Below are 14,648 nucleotides of genomic sequence, written 5' to 3'. Positions count from 1 at the left end.
ATATTCAAAACACGGTAAATTCTTTTGTCTATATCCTGTCCTGGGATTACCCCAAACTCCTGGTTAATTTTTTTTTCAATTCGTATACATTAAGGTTTAATTTTTATGCTGTAAAGTCCTATGAGTTTGGCAAATGTATAATGTATCCAACACTATAGTGCCAAACAGATTAGTTCCATTGCCCCAAAACACCCTGTACTTCCCTAGTCAAACGTTGTCCCCCTACTTACCCTAAAGAGATAGGGATCCACTTACGTGTTTTCAATCCCTATTAGTTTTTTCTTTTCGCAAAATATCATTAGAATTGAATCATACAGTATGTAGCCTTTTGTTCTGGCTTCTTTCACTTGGCAAAATGCATTTGAGATTTTTTTTCATGTTATTATGTGAGTTATTAGCTCATCTCTTTTTATTGCTGAATAGAATTCACATTCTATGTATGGATCATAGTTTGTTCACCCATTCACCTACTGAAAAACATTTTGGTTTTTTCCAATTATGAATAAAGTTTCTATGAATATTTGTGTGCATGCTTTCATGTGGTAGTAAATTTTCCCTTTCTTTTGGAAACACAGTTTCTGGGCAGTATGCTAAGTCTATATTAAACTTTATAAGGAACTGTCAAACTACCTTCCAAAGTGATTGTAATATTCTGCATTCCAAGCAGCAATGAAGAACATTTCTGATGATCTATAACCTCTCCAGCATGTGGAAATATCAGTTTTTAAAATTTTAGCTATTCTAGTAGTGGTATCCTGTTGTTGTTGTTGTTGTTTTAAGATTTTATTTATTTATTTGAGAGATAGCGAGAAAGAGCATGATTGGGGGCAGGGGAGAGGGAGAAGTAGACTCCCCGCTGAGCAGGGAACCCCTTGTGGAGCTCTATCCCAAGACCCTGAGATCATGACCTGAGCCAAACGCAGATGCTTAACCAACCGAGCCACTCAGGCGCCCCCTGATTGTTGTTTTAATTTGCATTTAGCTAATAACAAATGTTAGTATTCTACATTTTTTAATTTGATATATTTTTAAGTCTACTTTAGTCTACAGATTCTCCCTACAGCTCTTTAATTTTCTTCCAGTCTATTTGTTGAAGAATCAGGTTTTCTTACTGTAGAGTTTCCCACAGTCTACATTATGATTCCATCCACATAGCACACTTAAACATGTCTTTCTGTTCTCTGCATATCTTTCTGTAACTTAGTAGCTGGTTTCAGAGCCTTCATGAGACTTGGGTCTGATAAATAATGAATGTAAACTTTTGAAGGTGGCTGCTTTTTAAATACCATTATGAACTCATGGATTTAAATATATTTGATGGATTTCCAATGGTTGCAATTATTATATTTTTTGAAGTATACTTTCTCTCCTCTTCCAGGCAGCTCCTAGGTTATGATTCAACATAACCTAGTAATCTTTGATATCCAGTATGATAAGATATTCCAAGCTCATCTTATAGATTTCTTGACCCAGACCAGGAAAGAGCCATTTCTCCAAGAAGTCCTAGTTACTCATATTGGGAAACAGTATTGCAAGACCATCATCTCAGCCTACGGACATATAAAAATGGGCCTATTTATATAAAATGAGCCTACCCTGACATATACAATTTAAATACAAGACCCTGCAGGCTTTACCTAACCTTTCTATATTATTTTTAGAACTAGAATATTCCATAATTATTCATCACCTTTATCTTACATTACACATACAGCAGTCCTAGAATGATTCTGCTAATACTATCTCCACCAGTATGATTACTGAAAACTGTTAAAAAAAAACTTTGAGGGACACCTGGGTGGCCCAGTTGGTTAAGCATCTGCCTTCAGCTCAGGTCATGATCTCAGGGTCCTGAGATCAAGTCCCGCATCAGGCTCCTTGCTCAGCAGGGAGCCTGCTTCTCCCTCTGCCTGCTGATCCCCCTCTTATGTTTTCTCTGTCTGACAAATAAATAAATAAATAAATAATCTTAAAGAAAAACTTTGCATATGCACTTCCTATTTCCTATTTTAAAAAAAGTTGTACTAGGGGGGCGGAGCAAGATGGCGGAGGAGTAGGAGACCTGGATTTTGTCTCCTCTCAGGAATTCAGCTGGATAGGGATCAAATCATTCTGAACACCTACAAACTCAACAGGAGATCGAAGAAAAGAAGAGCAACAACTCTCTCATCAGAAAAGCGACCACTTTCTGGAAGGTAGGACGTGCGGAGAAGTGAATCTGAGGTGATAATCGGGAGGATAGACGGCGGGGGAGGGGCCTCCGTCGGCCGCTTCTGGCAAGTGATAGAACCACGGAGCACAAAATCGGAACTTTTAGAAGTCGGCTCCGCCGAGGGACGTCACTCTGGTGGCTAAGCGGGGCGTGGAGCCCTCCGGGACAGTGTGGTCTCAGGACCCTCGGGGTCACAGGAAGACCGGGGGTGCCTGAGTGCGGCAGAGCTCCCAGGTAACGGAGCAGGGAAGCCGGCTGCAGAGGCGGAGCCCAGGCGCGGGCTCTCAGCTCGGGGTGGCCATAAACCGTGATCCGCGGCCCAGTCGGGCCCCTGCTCCTCCAGCAGGGACCCAACAAGCGGCAGATCCGGGGAGACTCACCTTCCTCCCCCGGGGGGAGCCACGCGAGAGGGTACCGCAGGGATCTGCTGGGTTTGGAGACTGCACGCGGGGTCGGGTGCCAGAGATAGAAATGCGCGGTCACAGGCCGGGTGAACACCGAGTGCCGCTGGAGACCGGGAGACGGGAGTGACTGACGGCTTTTCTCTGGGGGCTCACTGAGGAGCGGGGCCCCGAGTTCTCGGCCCCTCTGGGGCGGAGATTAGGAGGCCGCCATTTTCACTCTCCGCCTCCAAAGCTGGACGGAAAGCTCGCAGGGAACAAAAGCCCCGGAGAGCAAACCCGAGCAGATTACTTAGCCGGGAGGGGGCAAGGGCGGGGCACTTCCGCCTCCGGCAGAGACCTTTGGAAACCACGGCAACAGGCCCCTCCCCAGAAGATCAGCGAGAACAGCCGGCCAAGACCAAGTTTACCGATCAATGAGAACGGCAGAACTCCAGCGCTAGGGGTATACTGCACATAGAATTCATGGCTTTTTTACCATGATTCTGTAGTCTTTCAAAGTTAATTTTTTTTTAACTGTCTTTTTTTCTTTTTGAATTTTTCTTTTTCCCTTTTTCAACCAACATCTTATCAATCCCTTTTTTTTAAAAAACATTTTTATTTCTCATTTTTAGAGTCATATTCTATCCCTTCATAGTAGTTACCCGTATTTTTGGCATATATATATAAGTTGTTCTCTCTTTAAAATTTTGAGATAGTTTCTTCTAACACATTAAAATATACCCTAAATCTCTAGTATATGGTTTTTTCTACTCCCCTGCCTGATCACATTCTCTCCCTTTTTTTTTCTTTTTTCTTTTTTAAATCCTCTTCTTTCTTTTTTCAAACAACTTCTTATCAATTCCTTTTATAAAATTTTTTTATAATTTCCATCTTTACAGTCATATTCCATCCCTTCATCATATCAACCCTTATTTTTGTACATATATAAGTTTTTCTTTCTTTAAAATTTTGGGAGGCACTTTCTTCTAAAAGACCAAAATATACCCCAAATCTAGTGTGTGGCACTGATCTATATACCAGCCTGATCATATTTGATCACATTCTGGTTTTTTGTTGTTGTTGTTGTTTTTGTTTGTTTGTTTTTGTTTGTTTTTATCTTTATCTTTTTCTTTTTTTTTCTTTTTCTTTTTTTCTCTTTCCGTTTCTTTTTCCACTGCCTCAGGTCTTTTCTGTTTGTTTAGAGTATATTTTCTGGGGACGTTGTTACCCTGCTAGCATTTTGTTCTCTCATTAATCTATTCTCCTCTGTACAAAATGACAAGACGGAAAAAATCACCTCAACAAAAAGAACAAGAGGTAGTACTGACTGCCAGGGACCTACTCAATATGGACATTAGTACAATGTCAGATCTAGAGTTCAGAATCATCACTTTAAAGATACTAGCTGGGCTTGAAAAAAATATGGAAGTTATTAGAGAAACCCTTTCTGGAGAAGTAAAAGAACTAAAATCTAACCAAGTAGAAATCAAAAAGGCTATTAATGAGGTGCAATAAAAAATGGGGGCACTAACTGCTAGGATAAATGAGGCAGAAGAGAGAATCAGTCATATAGAAGACCAAATGATGGAAAATAAAGAAGCTGAGAAAAAGAGAGATAAACAACTACTGGATCATGAGGGCAGAATTCGAGAGATAAGCAATACCATAAGACGAAACAACATTAGAATAATTGGGATCCCAGAAGAAGAAGAAAGAGAGAGAGGGGCAGAAGGTATAATGGAGCAAATTATAGCAGAGAATTCCCTAATCTGGGGACGGAAACAGGCATCAAAATCCAGGAAGCACAGAAGACCCCTCTCAAAATCAATAAAAATAGGTCAACACCCCGACATCTAATAGTAAAACTTATGAGTCTCATAGACAAAGAGAAAATCCTGAAAGCAGCTCAGGAGAAGAGATATGTAACCTACAATGGTAGAAACATTAGATTGGCAACAGACCTATCCACAGAGACCTGGCAGGCCAGAAAGGACTGGCAGAATATATTCAGAGCACTAAATGAGAAAAATATGCAGCCAAGAATACTATATCCAGCTAGGCTGTCATTGAAATTTGAAGGAGAGATAAAAAGCTTCCAGGACAAACAAAAACTAAAGGAATTTGCAAACACAAAACCAGCCCTACAAGAAATCTTGAAAGGGGTCCTCTAAGCAAAGAGAGACCCTAAAAGCAACATAGACCAGAAAGGAACACAGACAATATACAGTAACAGTCACCTTACAGGCAATACAATGGCACTAAATTCCTATCTTTCAATAGTTACCCTGAATGTAAATGGGCTAAATGCCCCAATCAAAAGACACAGGCTATCAGACTGGATTAAAAAACAAGACCCATCGATATGCTGTCTGCAAGAGACTCATTTTAGAACCAAAGACACCCCCAGATTGAAAGTGAGGGGGTGGAAAACCATTTACCATGGTAATGGACACCAAAAGAAAGCTGGGGTGGCAATCCTTATATCAGACAAATTAGATTTTAAACCAAAGACTGTAATAAGAGATGAGGAAGGACATTATATCCTACTTAAAGGGTCTATCCAACAAGAAGATCTAACAATTGTAAATATCTATGCCCCTAACATGGGAGCAGCCAATTATATAAGGCAATTAATAACAAAAGCAAAGAAACACATCGACAACAATACAATAATAGTGGGGGACTTTAATACCCCCCTCACTGAAATGGACAGATCGTCTAAGCAAAAGATCAACAAGGAAATAAAAACTTTAAATGACACACTGGACCAAATGGACTTCACAGACATATTCAGAACATTCCATCCCAAAGCAACGGAATACACATTCTTCTCCAGTCCCCATGGAACATTCTCCAGAATAGATCACATCCTAGGTCATAAATCAGGTCTCAACCAGTACCAAAAGATTGGGATCATTCCCTGCCTATTTTCAGACCACAATGCTTTGAAACTAGAACTCAATCACAAGAGGAAAGTTGGAAAGAACTCACATACATGGAGGCTAAAGAGCATCCTACTGAAGAATGAATGGGTCAACCAGGAAATTAAAGAAGAATTAAAAAAATACATGGAAACCAATGAAAATGAAAACACAACTATTCAAAATCTTTGGGATGCAGCAAAGGCAGTCCTAAGAGGAAAGTATATAGCAATACAAGCCTTTCTCAAGAAACAAGAAAGGTCTCAAGTACACAACCTAACCCTACACCTAAAGGAGCTGGAGAAAGAACAGCAAATAAAGCCTAAACCCAGCAGGAGAAGAGAAATCATAAAGATCAGAGCAGAAATCAATGAAATAGAAACTAAAAGAACAGTAGAACAGATCAACGAAACTAGGAGCTGGTTCTTTGAAAGAATTAACAAGATTGATAAACCCCTGGCCAGACTTATCAAAAAGAGAAGAGAAATGACCCAAATCAACAAAATCATGAATGAAAGAGGAGAGATCACAACCAACACCAAAGAAATACAAACAATTATAAGAACATATTATGAGCAACTCTATGCCAGCAAATTAGATAACCTGGAAGAAATGGATGCATTCCTAGAGATGTATCAACTACCAAAACTGAACCAGGAAGAAATAGAAAACCTGAACAGACCTATAACCACTAAGGAAATTGAAGCAGTCATCAAAAATCTCCCAACAAACAAAAGCCCAGGGCCAGATGGCTTCCCAGGGGAATTCTACCAAACATTTCAAGAAGAATTAATACCTATTCTTCTGAAACTGTTCCAAAAAATAGAAATGGAAGGAAAACTTCCAAACTCGTTTTATGAGGCCACCATTACCTTGATCCCAAAACCAGACAAAGACCCCATCAAAAAGGAGAATTACAGGCCAATATCCCTGATGAACATGGATGCAAAAATTCTCACCAAAATACTAGCCAAAAGGATCCAACAGTACATTAAAAGGATTATTCACCATGACCAAGTGGGATTTATCCCTGGGCTGCAGGGTTGGTTCAACATCTGCAAATCAATCAATGTGATACAATACATTAACAAAAGAAAGAACAAGAATCATATGATCCTCTCAATAGATGCAGAAAAAGCTTTTGACAAAGTACAGCATCCTTTTTTGATCAAAACTCTTCAGAGTATAGGCATAGAGGGTACATACCTCAATATCATAAAAGCCATCTACGAAAAACCTACAGCGAATATCATTCTCAATGGGGAAAAACTGAGAGCTTTCCCCCTAAGGTCAGGAATGCGGCAGGGATGTCCACTATCACCACTGCTATTCAACATAGTATTAGAAGTCCTAGCCACAGCAATCAGACAACAAAAAGAAATCAAAGGCATCCAAATCGGCAAAGAAGAAGTCAAACTCTCACTCTTTGCAGATGATATGATACTTTATGTGGAAAACCCCAAAGACTCCACCCCAAAACTGCTAGAACTCATACAGGAATTCAGTAAAGTGGCAGGATATAAAATCAATGCACAGAAGTCAGTGGCATTCCTATATACCAACAACAAGACAGAAGAAAGAGAAATTAAGGAGTCAATCCCATTTACAATTGCACCCAAAACCATAAGATACCTAGGAATAAATCTAACCAAAGAGACAAAGGATCTGCACTCAGAAAACTATAAAATACTCATGAAAGAAATTGAGGAAGACACAAAGAAATGGAAAAACGTTCCATGCTCATGGATTGGAAGAACAAATATTGTGAAGATGTCAATGCTACCTAGAGCAATCTACACATTCAATGCAATCCCCATCAAAATACTATCCACTTTTTTCAAAGAAATGGAACAAATAATCCTAAAATTTGTATGGAACCAGAAAAGACCCCGCATAGCCAGAGGAATGTTGAAAAAGAAAAGAAAAGCTGGCGGCATCACAATTCCGGACTTCCAGCTCTATTACAAAGCTGTCATCATCAAGACAGTAGGGTACTGGCACAAAAACAGACACATAGATCAATGGAACAGAATAGAGAGCCCAGAAATGGACCCTCAACTCTATGGTCAACTCATCTTTGACAAAGCAGGAAAGAATGTCCAATGGAAAAAAGACAGTCTCTTCAACAAATGGTGTTGGGAAAATTGGGTAGCCACATGCAGAAGAATGAAACTGGACCATTTCCTTACACCACACCAAAAATAGACTCCAAATGGTTGAAAGACCTCAATGTGAGACAGGAGTCCATCAAAATCCTAAAGGAGAACACAGGCAGCAACCTCTTTGACCTCAGCCGCAGCAACTTCTTCCTAGAAACATCGCCAAAAGCAAGGGAAGCAAGGGCAAAAATGAACTATTGGGACTTCATCAAGATAAAAAGCTTTTGCAACGCAAAGGAAACAGTCCACAAAACCAAAAGACAACCGACAGAATGGGAGAACATATTTGCAAATGACATATCAGATAAAGGGCTAGTATCCAAAATCTATAAAGAACTCATCAAACTCAACACCCAAAGAAAAAAGAATCCAATCAAGAAATGGGCAGAAGACATGAACAGACATTTTTCCAAAGAAGACATCCAAATGGCCAACAGACACATGGAAAAGTGCTCAATATCGCTCGGCATCAGGGAAATCCAAATCAAAACCTCAATGAGATACCACCTCACACCAGTCAGAATGGATAAAATTAACAAGTCAGGAAACGACAGATGTTGGCGGGGATGCGGAGAAAGGGGAACCCTCCTATGCTGTTGGTGGGAATGCAAGCTGGTGCAGCCACTCTGGAAAACAGTATGGAGGTTCCTCAAAAAGTTGAAAATAGAGCTACCATATGACCCAGCAATTGCACTACTGGGTATTTACCCCAAAGATACAAAAGTAGGAATCCAAAAGGGTACGTGCACCCCGATGTTTATAGCAGCAATGTCCACAATAGCCAAACTGTGGAAAGAGTCAAGATGTCCATCAACAGATGAATGGATAAAGAAGATGTGGTATAATATACACACACACACACACACACACACACACACACACACACAATGGAATATTATGCAGCCATCAAAAGGAATGAGATCTTGCCATTTGCTATGACGTGGATGGAACTGGAGGGTATTATGTTGAGCGAAATAAGTCAAACAGAGAAAGACATGTATCATATGATCTCACTGATATGAGGAATTCTTAATTGCAGGAAACAAACTGAGGTTTGCTGGAGTGGGGGGTGGGGTGGGAGGGACGGGGTGACTGGGTGATAGACACTGGGGAGGGTATGTGCTCTGGTAAGCGCTGTGAATTGTGCAAGACTGTTGAATCTCAGATCTGTACCTCTGAAACAAATAATGCAATATATGTTAAGAAAAAAAAAAAGAAGAAGAAGGTAGCAGGAGGGGAAGAATGAAGCGGGGGAAATCGGAGGGGCAGACGAACCATGAGAGACGATGGACTCTGAAAAACAAACTGAGAGTTCTAGAGGGGAGGGGGGTGGGAGGATGGGTTAGCCTGGTGGTGGGTATTGGGGAGGGCATATTCTGCATGGAGCACTGGGTGTTATGCACAAACAATGAATCATGGAACACTACATCTAAAACTAATGATGTAATGTATGGGGATTAACATAAGAATAAAAAAATAAAATAAAAATTGGCAATAAAAGGCAGTGAGATGAGGTCAAAAAAAAATAGTTGTACTATATCTATATTGTCAGAGTCTATAGCTATTATAGGAGACTATTGTTAAGTCCTTTGAATGGAAAGGGACTTTTAAAGTAATATACACAAATATAAATCACAGAAAAAAATTAAATTTGACAACAGCAAAATTAACACTTTTGCATGACAGAAGATTTCAATAAAAAAGTGAAAAGATAAAACCCAGACTGACAAAAGGTATTTCCAACATACCCATCAGATAATAAAAGATGGATATCCACAATATTTAAAGATGATCTCTACATCCCTACAAAAGTAGCCAAGGTCCCTGGATAAAAAAAAGTTGTGAAGCTTTTTTGCTGCGCCCCAATTATTCTCCCACTTGCTCTATTCAGCTCTATGGAAGCCTTACAGAGTGTCCAGACTTACCGAAGATTATTCTGCCAAAATATCTTCTCTGCTACAGTGAGATATTCACAGAAACAAGCAACTGTTTTTGGCAATTAGAAGCAGGATGATTTCTTTTATTTTTGACTCAGTAAGGCAGAGTATGAAGTGGAGTTCATAACCATGTAAAGACCTAGCTATCAGAACCTCACTCCCAGCACTATTCCTTAGTCCCCTCTCGCTGCCATTTCTCACCAGAAATGTAGTTGAGAGAGAAGAGAAATGGAATGCCCTATGTCAGGATTTAAAAAACGTGAGGAATGCGGGGAGAAGTAACCAGGAACTGCCCCTTTTCTGCCCTCCCTGCACTCCTGCTTCAGCTCAGGAGCACAACAAGGTCAGCTCACCCTCATCAGTTCAGGTCCTTGAACTCAGCCCATTGCCCTCCCACATTTGCGGCTGGTGTGATAATAAGAACCATGCCAGATAAGAAAATGCCTCTTTCCAAGACCGACCCTCCTCACCTTGAGAAAGTCCACTAATTAGAGATGTGCCTGAATTAACACACATCTGGCCCTGAGGTTGGGAAGGAGGCAGGGTTGTGGAGTGAGTTCACTCTCACAACTGCCAGTTGAGAAGATCTACAGGGTGGTAGAGTCCCTGTTGGACCTGGGGGCATGAACCTCAAGTAAAGGTTGGAGCCTGAGGCTGGACTTGGGGTCACTCACAGAAGAAATAGAGGGTGCCTTAGTGGTGAGAAAATCATGAAAGCACAGAACAACATATGGGAAAATGACCCAGCACCTAGAATCAGTCACAGAGATCAACCACCAGAGAATGAATTATACTCTTCCTTGCTTTTCCCATTCAAAGTGCTGAGTGCTCTACACTTATGAAAGAAATTGAAGCAGACACAGAGAAACAGAAAAACATTCCGTGCTCATGAATTAGAAGAACAAATACTGTTAAAATGTCTATACTACCCAGAGCAATCCATACATTTAATGCAATCCCTATCAAAATACCACAAGCATTTTTCACAGAGCTAGAACAAACAATCCTAAAATTTGTATAGAACCACAAAAGACCCTGAATAGCCAACAATCCTGAAAAAGAAAAGCAAAGATGGAGGTATCACAATTCCGGACTTCAAGCTCTATTATAAAGCTGTAATCATCAAGACAGTATGGTACTGGCACAAAACAGACACATAGATCAATGGAACAGAAAAGAGAGCCCAGAAAAAACCCTCAGCTCTACAGTCAACTAATCTTTGACAAAGCAGGAAAGAACATCCAATGGAAAAAAGACAGTCTCTTCAACAAAATGTTATTGGGAAAACTGGACAGCAACATGCAGAAGAATAAAACAGGACCACTTTCTTACACCATACACACAGAATAAATTCAAAATGGATGAAAAACCTAAATGTGAGACAGAAAACCATCAAAATCCTAGAGGAGAACACAGGCAGCAACCTTTTTGACCTCAGCCATAGCAACTTCTTACTAAACACATTGCCAGAGACAAGGGAAACAAAAGCAAAAATGAACTATTGGGACCTCATCAAGATAAAAACATTCCACACAGCAAAGGAAACAATCAACAAAACTAAAAGGCAGCCTATGGAATGGGAGAAGATATTTGCAAGTGACATATCTGATAAAGGGTACTATCCAAAATCTATGAAGAACTTAAACTCAACACCCAAAAAATAAATAATCCAGTTAAGAAATGGGTAGAAGACATGAACAGACATTTTTCCAAAGAAGACAAAAGATGCTCAACATCACTCATCATTAGGGAATTACAAATCAAAACCATGATAAGATACCACCTCACACCTGTCAGAATGGCTAAAATTAACAACACAGGAAACAACAGATGTTGGCGAGGATGTGGAGAAAAAGGAACTCTCTTACACTGTTGGTGGGAATGCAAACTGGTACAGCCACTCTGGAAAACAGTATGGAGGTTTCTCAGAAAGTTAAAAATAGAACTACCCTATGATCCAGCAATTACATTACTAGGTAATTACACAAATGATACAAAAATACTGATTTGAAGAGGCACATGCACCACAATGTTTATAGAAGCATTATCAACAATAGCCAAACTATGGAAAGAGCTCAAATGTCCATTGACTGATGAAGAATATTACTGAGCTATCAAAAGAATGAAATCTTGCCATTTGCAATGATGTGGATAGACTTGGAGTGTATTATGCTAAACAAAGTAAGTCAGCTAGAGAAAGACAATTATCATATGATTTCACTCATATGTGGAATTTAAGAAACAAAACAGATGAACATAGGGTAAGGGGGGAAAAAAGAGAGAGGGAAGCAAACCATAAGAGATTCTTAACTATAGAGAACAAACTGAGGGTTGGTGGAGGGAGGTGGATGGGGTATGGGCTAAATGGGTGATGGGCATTAAGGAGGGCACTTGTTCTGATGAGCACTGGGTGTTGTATGTAAGTGATGAATCACTAAATTCTACTCCTGAAACCAATGTTAACTAACTAGAATTTAAATAAAAATTTGAAACAAATAAATAAAAATAAAACAATTAGAAACCATAGATTTTAAAATACAGAATATAAAAATAAAGATTGCATAGAATGCCAAAAAACAAAGAGATGAGTGTTCTAAAAAAAGAAAAAAATCACACATATTTTATACATTTATATTTGTTAAATTTATATTGTAAGATGTATTATAACTACAGAGGAGTGTATAAACATATATATCCAGTTGAAAAATAATAATGAGATCTCCCATGTAGGAATCATCTGATTATAAATTGGAGCACTGTGTCTTAAAATTCCCTTGTAGATCACAAACGACTTGGTGTTGAAAATGATCATTTCAGATTGAATTATTGCTTTCAGATCACTCAGGTCCATGATGATGAGTCCATGATTGTCCTTAGGACACAGCTAATCCTTGAGGAGTTGACAGCAGTGTTTCATGATGTCTTGAAAGGCCTCTATAAATTTGTCATTCCAGAGGGTGAAGATGAAGGGGTTCAGAAAAGGGGTCACCACTAAAACCATCAGTGATGCTACCCTGTTGTATTCAGCTGCCTGTGTTTACTTGGGTTTCACATAGAGGAACAGGCAGGTGCCATAGCCGAACACAACAAAGGTGTAGTGGGACACACAGATAGAGAAGGCTTTTCTCTCCCCAGAGTCTGAGGGGATCTTGAGGATGGTGGAGATTATGTAGATGTAGGAGATGATTGTAGGGATCAAAGCACCAATGATAATGAAAACAGCCATTAAAAAAAGAATAAACTGTGTGAAACGGCTGTCATCAGAGGATAATTTAAACAATTGCCCTTGGTCACATAAAAAATGGTCTAACACATTTGATTTGCAGAAGGTAAGCTGAAATGTGGCATAAACTGGCCAGATTTGAAATAGAAAACCAAACACCCATGACACAATGACCACCCAGATGCAGGTGTGGCTGTTCATAATGATGTTGTACCTCAAGGGGTAACAGACAGCCATGTAACGGTCCACAGCCAATGCTCCCATTAATATAAATTCTGATGTGCCCAAAGAAAGGTACAAATATAATTGTGCACTACATGCTGTCAGAGATACTGCCTTCATTCCAGGAAGCAGCAACGCCCAGAGCATCAAGGGGACAGCAACTGCTGTGATCAGGATCTCTGGACAGAGAGGTGGCCAAGGAAGAAATACATGGGGGACTGCAGACGTTTATCAACACAGACAATCACGATGATGAGCATGTTCCCCAGGGCTGTCACTGAGTAGAAGAGGAAGAAGGTAGCAAATAAGATATAGCATAATTCTGGGGAGCCAGGGAAGCCTAAGAGATAGAATTCAGTGGCACTAGAGTGATTCCCCAACATTTAGTTCTGAGCAGTTTTTCCTTGTGAAATCTAGAGAGTAAAAAAAAGATCAAACTGCTTCTGATCCCAGATAAAAACAGTTTCAGGTAGAGAAAATATTCCTCTCCTGTTCACAGACTCCACAACATGACTAGGAAGGGTTCAGGTTCTACTGTCCCCTCTACATGATCAGTGCTAATCTTTTTAAAGAATAATCATGATATAATGTATGGTGATTAACATAACATAATAAAATTTTTAAAAAAGAATAATCATGCTATATGAAGAAAATTAAATATAGCCAAGATGAGCCCAGCTACTAATGGAATACCATAGGCAAGACAACCAGCCCCCTGCCCAGTGTGTACCACCTGCATCTCTCAATCCACAGGTCTTCCTGCCTTCCACTGTGCTGTGAATAGCCACCCTGTTGCCTCCCTGACCAGTGTGTTCCTTTTTACCACTAACTCCCTTCCATCTTGAATGTCCTAAACTACATGGTCCACCAAATATATTCTGTCCTGTGAGTCCTGCTCCAGTATCACATCCTGTAGAAAAGTCTTCCTGCCTAATCCTACCCAGAGCTGGTATGTGTTTACTTTGCTTCTTCATGACATAGGGTCCATTTGCATTACATCCATTTGAAAGCTTTTCTTTTCCCTCTGTCATCATTGGTGTCACTGCTAGGTATGGGTATGGACAACTCTTTGAGGATTTTCTGTAAGATCTTGAGAGCAAGGACTAAGTATTTCAGGTCAGCTAACTGCCTGAGTGAATTACCACTTTCTTCTTCCCTATTCTTGGGAAGGGAAGCCTGCCCTGCTTTTCTCCCTAGTAAATGTGTCTTCTCATAAGTAGCAGACTTACCAGAACCTGGGCTTAATCAATCAGGGGCCTCGTTCTCCCAACCCTAATACCAAAAATCCACCAGACTGACACAGGAGGGACTAGAAGAGGGCACAGGTGGAACTGCCATCCTCAACCTCCACTTGTCCCACATCATCTCATGTTGGGACTGGCAGACAAGAGGCTAAAGGTCCAATTTCAACACCCCCCTTTTGTGAGAGCTCAAAACCCTCGATCAAGCAGAGAGTCAAAGCCACCAAATGTGAACTCTGGACTCAGCCCAAGCCCTACATATAAGTGGCTGTGGTCTCAATCTAACGGAAAGTAAGGAGAGTCTCCCCAGAGCCAACAAATAGGTTTTCCCTCCAAAATCATATGAAAAA

At 40.1% G+C, this 14,648-nt stretch overlaps 2 protein-coding genes across 2 annotated transcripts in view; both read right to left on the bottom strand.

Moving 5' to 3' along the window:
* MGAM (maltase-glucoamylase) overlaps positions 1-14,648 on the bottom strand; it is a 187,124-nt gene that overhangs the window by 157,808 nt on the left and 14,668 nt on the right. The window lies entirely within an intron of this gene.
* Positions 12,331-13,671, bottom strand: LOC118021177 (putative olfactory receptor 9A1). The gene is given in 2 exon segments (XM_035021258.1): positions 12,331-13,239; positions 13,242-13,671. Coding segments are annotated over 2 exon segments (789 nt in total). The 5' UTR covers positions 13,441-13,671; the 3' UTR covers positions 12,331-12,649.

The sequence above is a fragment of the Mirounga leonina genome, unplaced genomic scaffold (assembly GCF_011800145.1).
Source record: "Mirounga leonina isolate KUSES-001 unplaced genomic scaffold, KU_Mleo_1.0 Mir_174, whole genome shotgun sequence".
In the NCBI taxonomy this organism is placed as follows: domain Eukaryota; kingdom Metazoa; phylum Chordata; class Mammalia; order Carnivora; family Phocidae; genus Mirounga; species Mirounga leonina.
The sequence above is the reverse complement of the archived record's forward strand: the minus strand, read 5'-3'. Positions and strand labels throughout refer to the sequence as shown.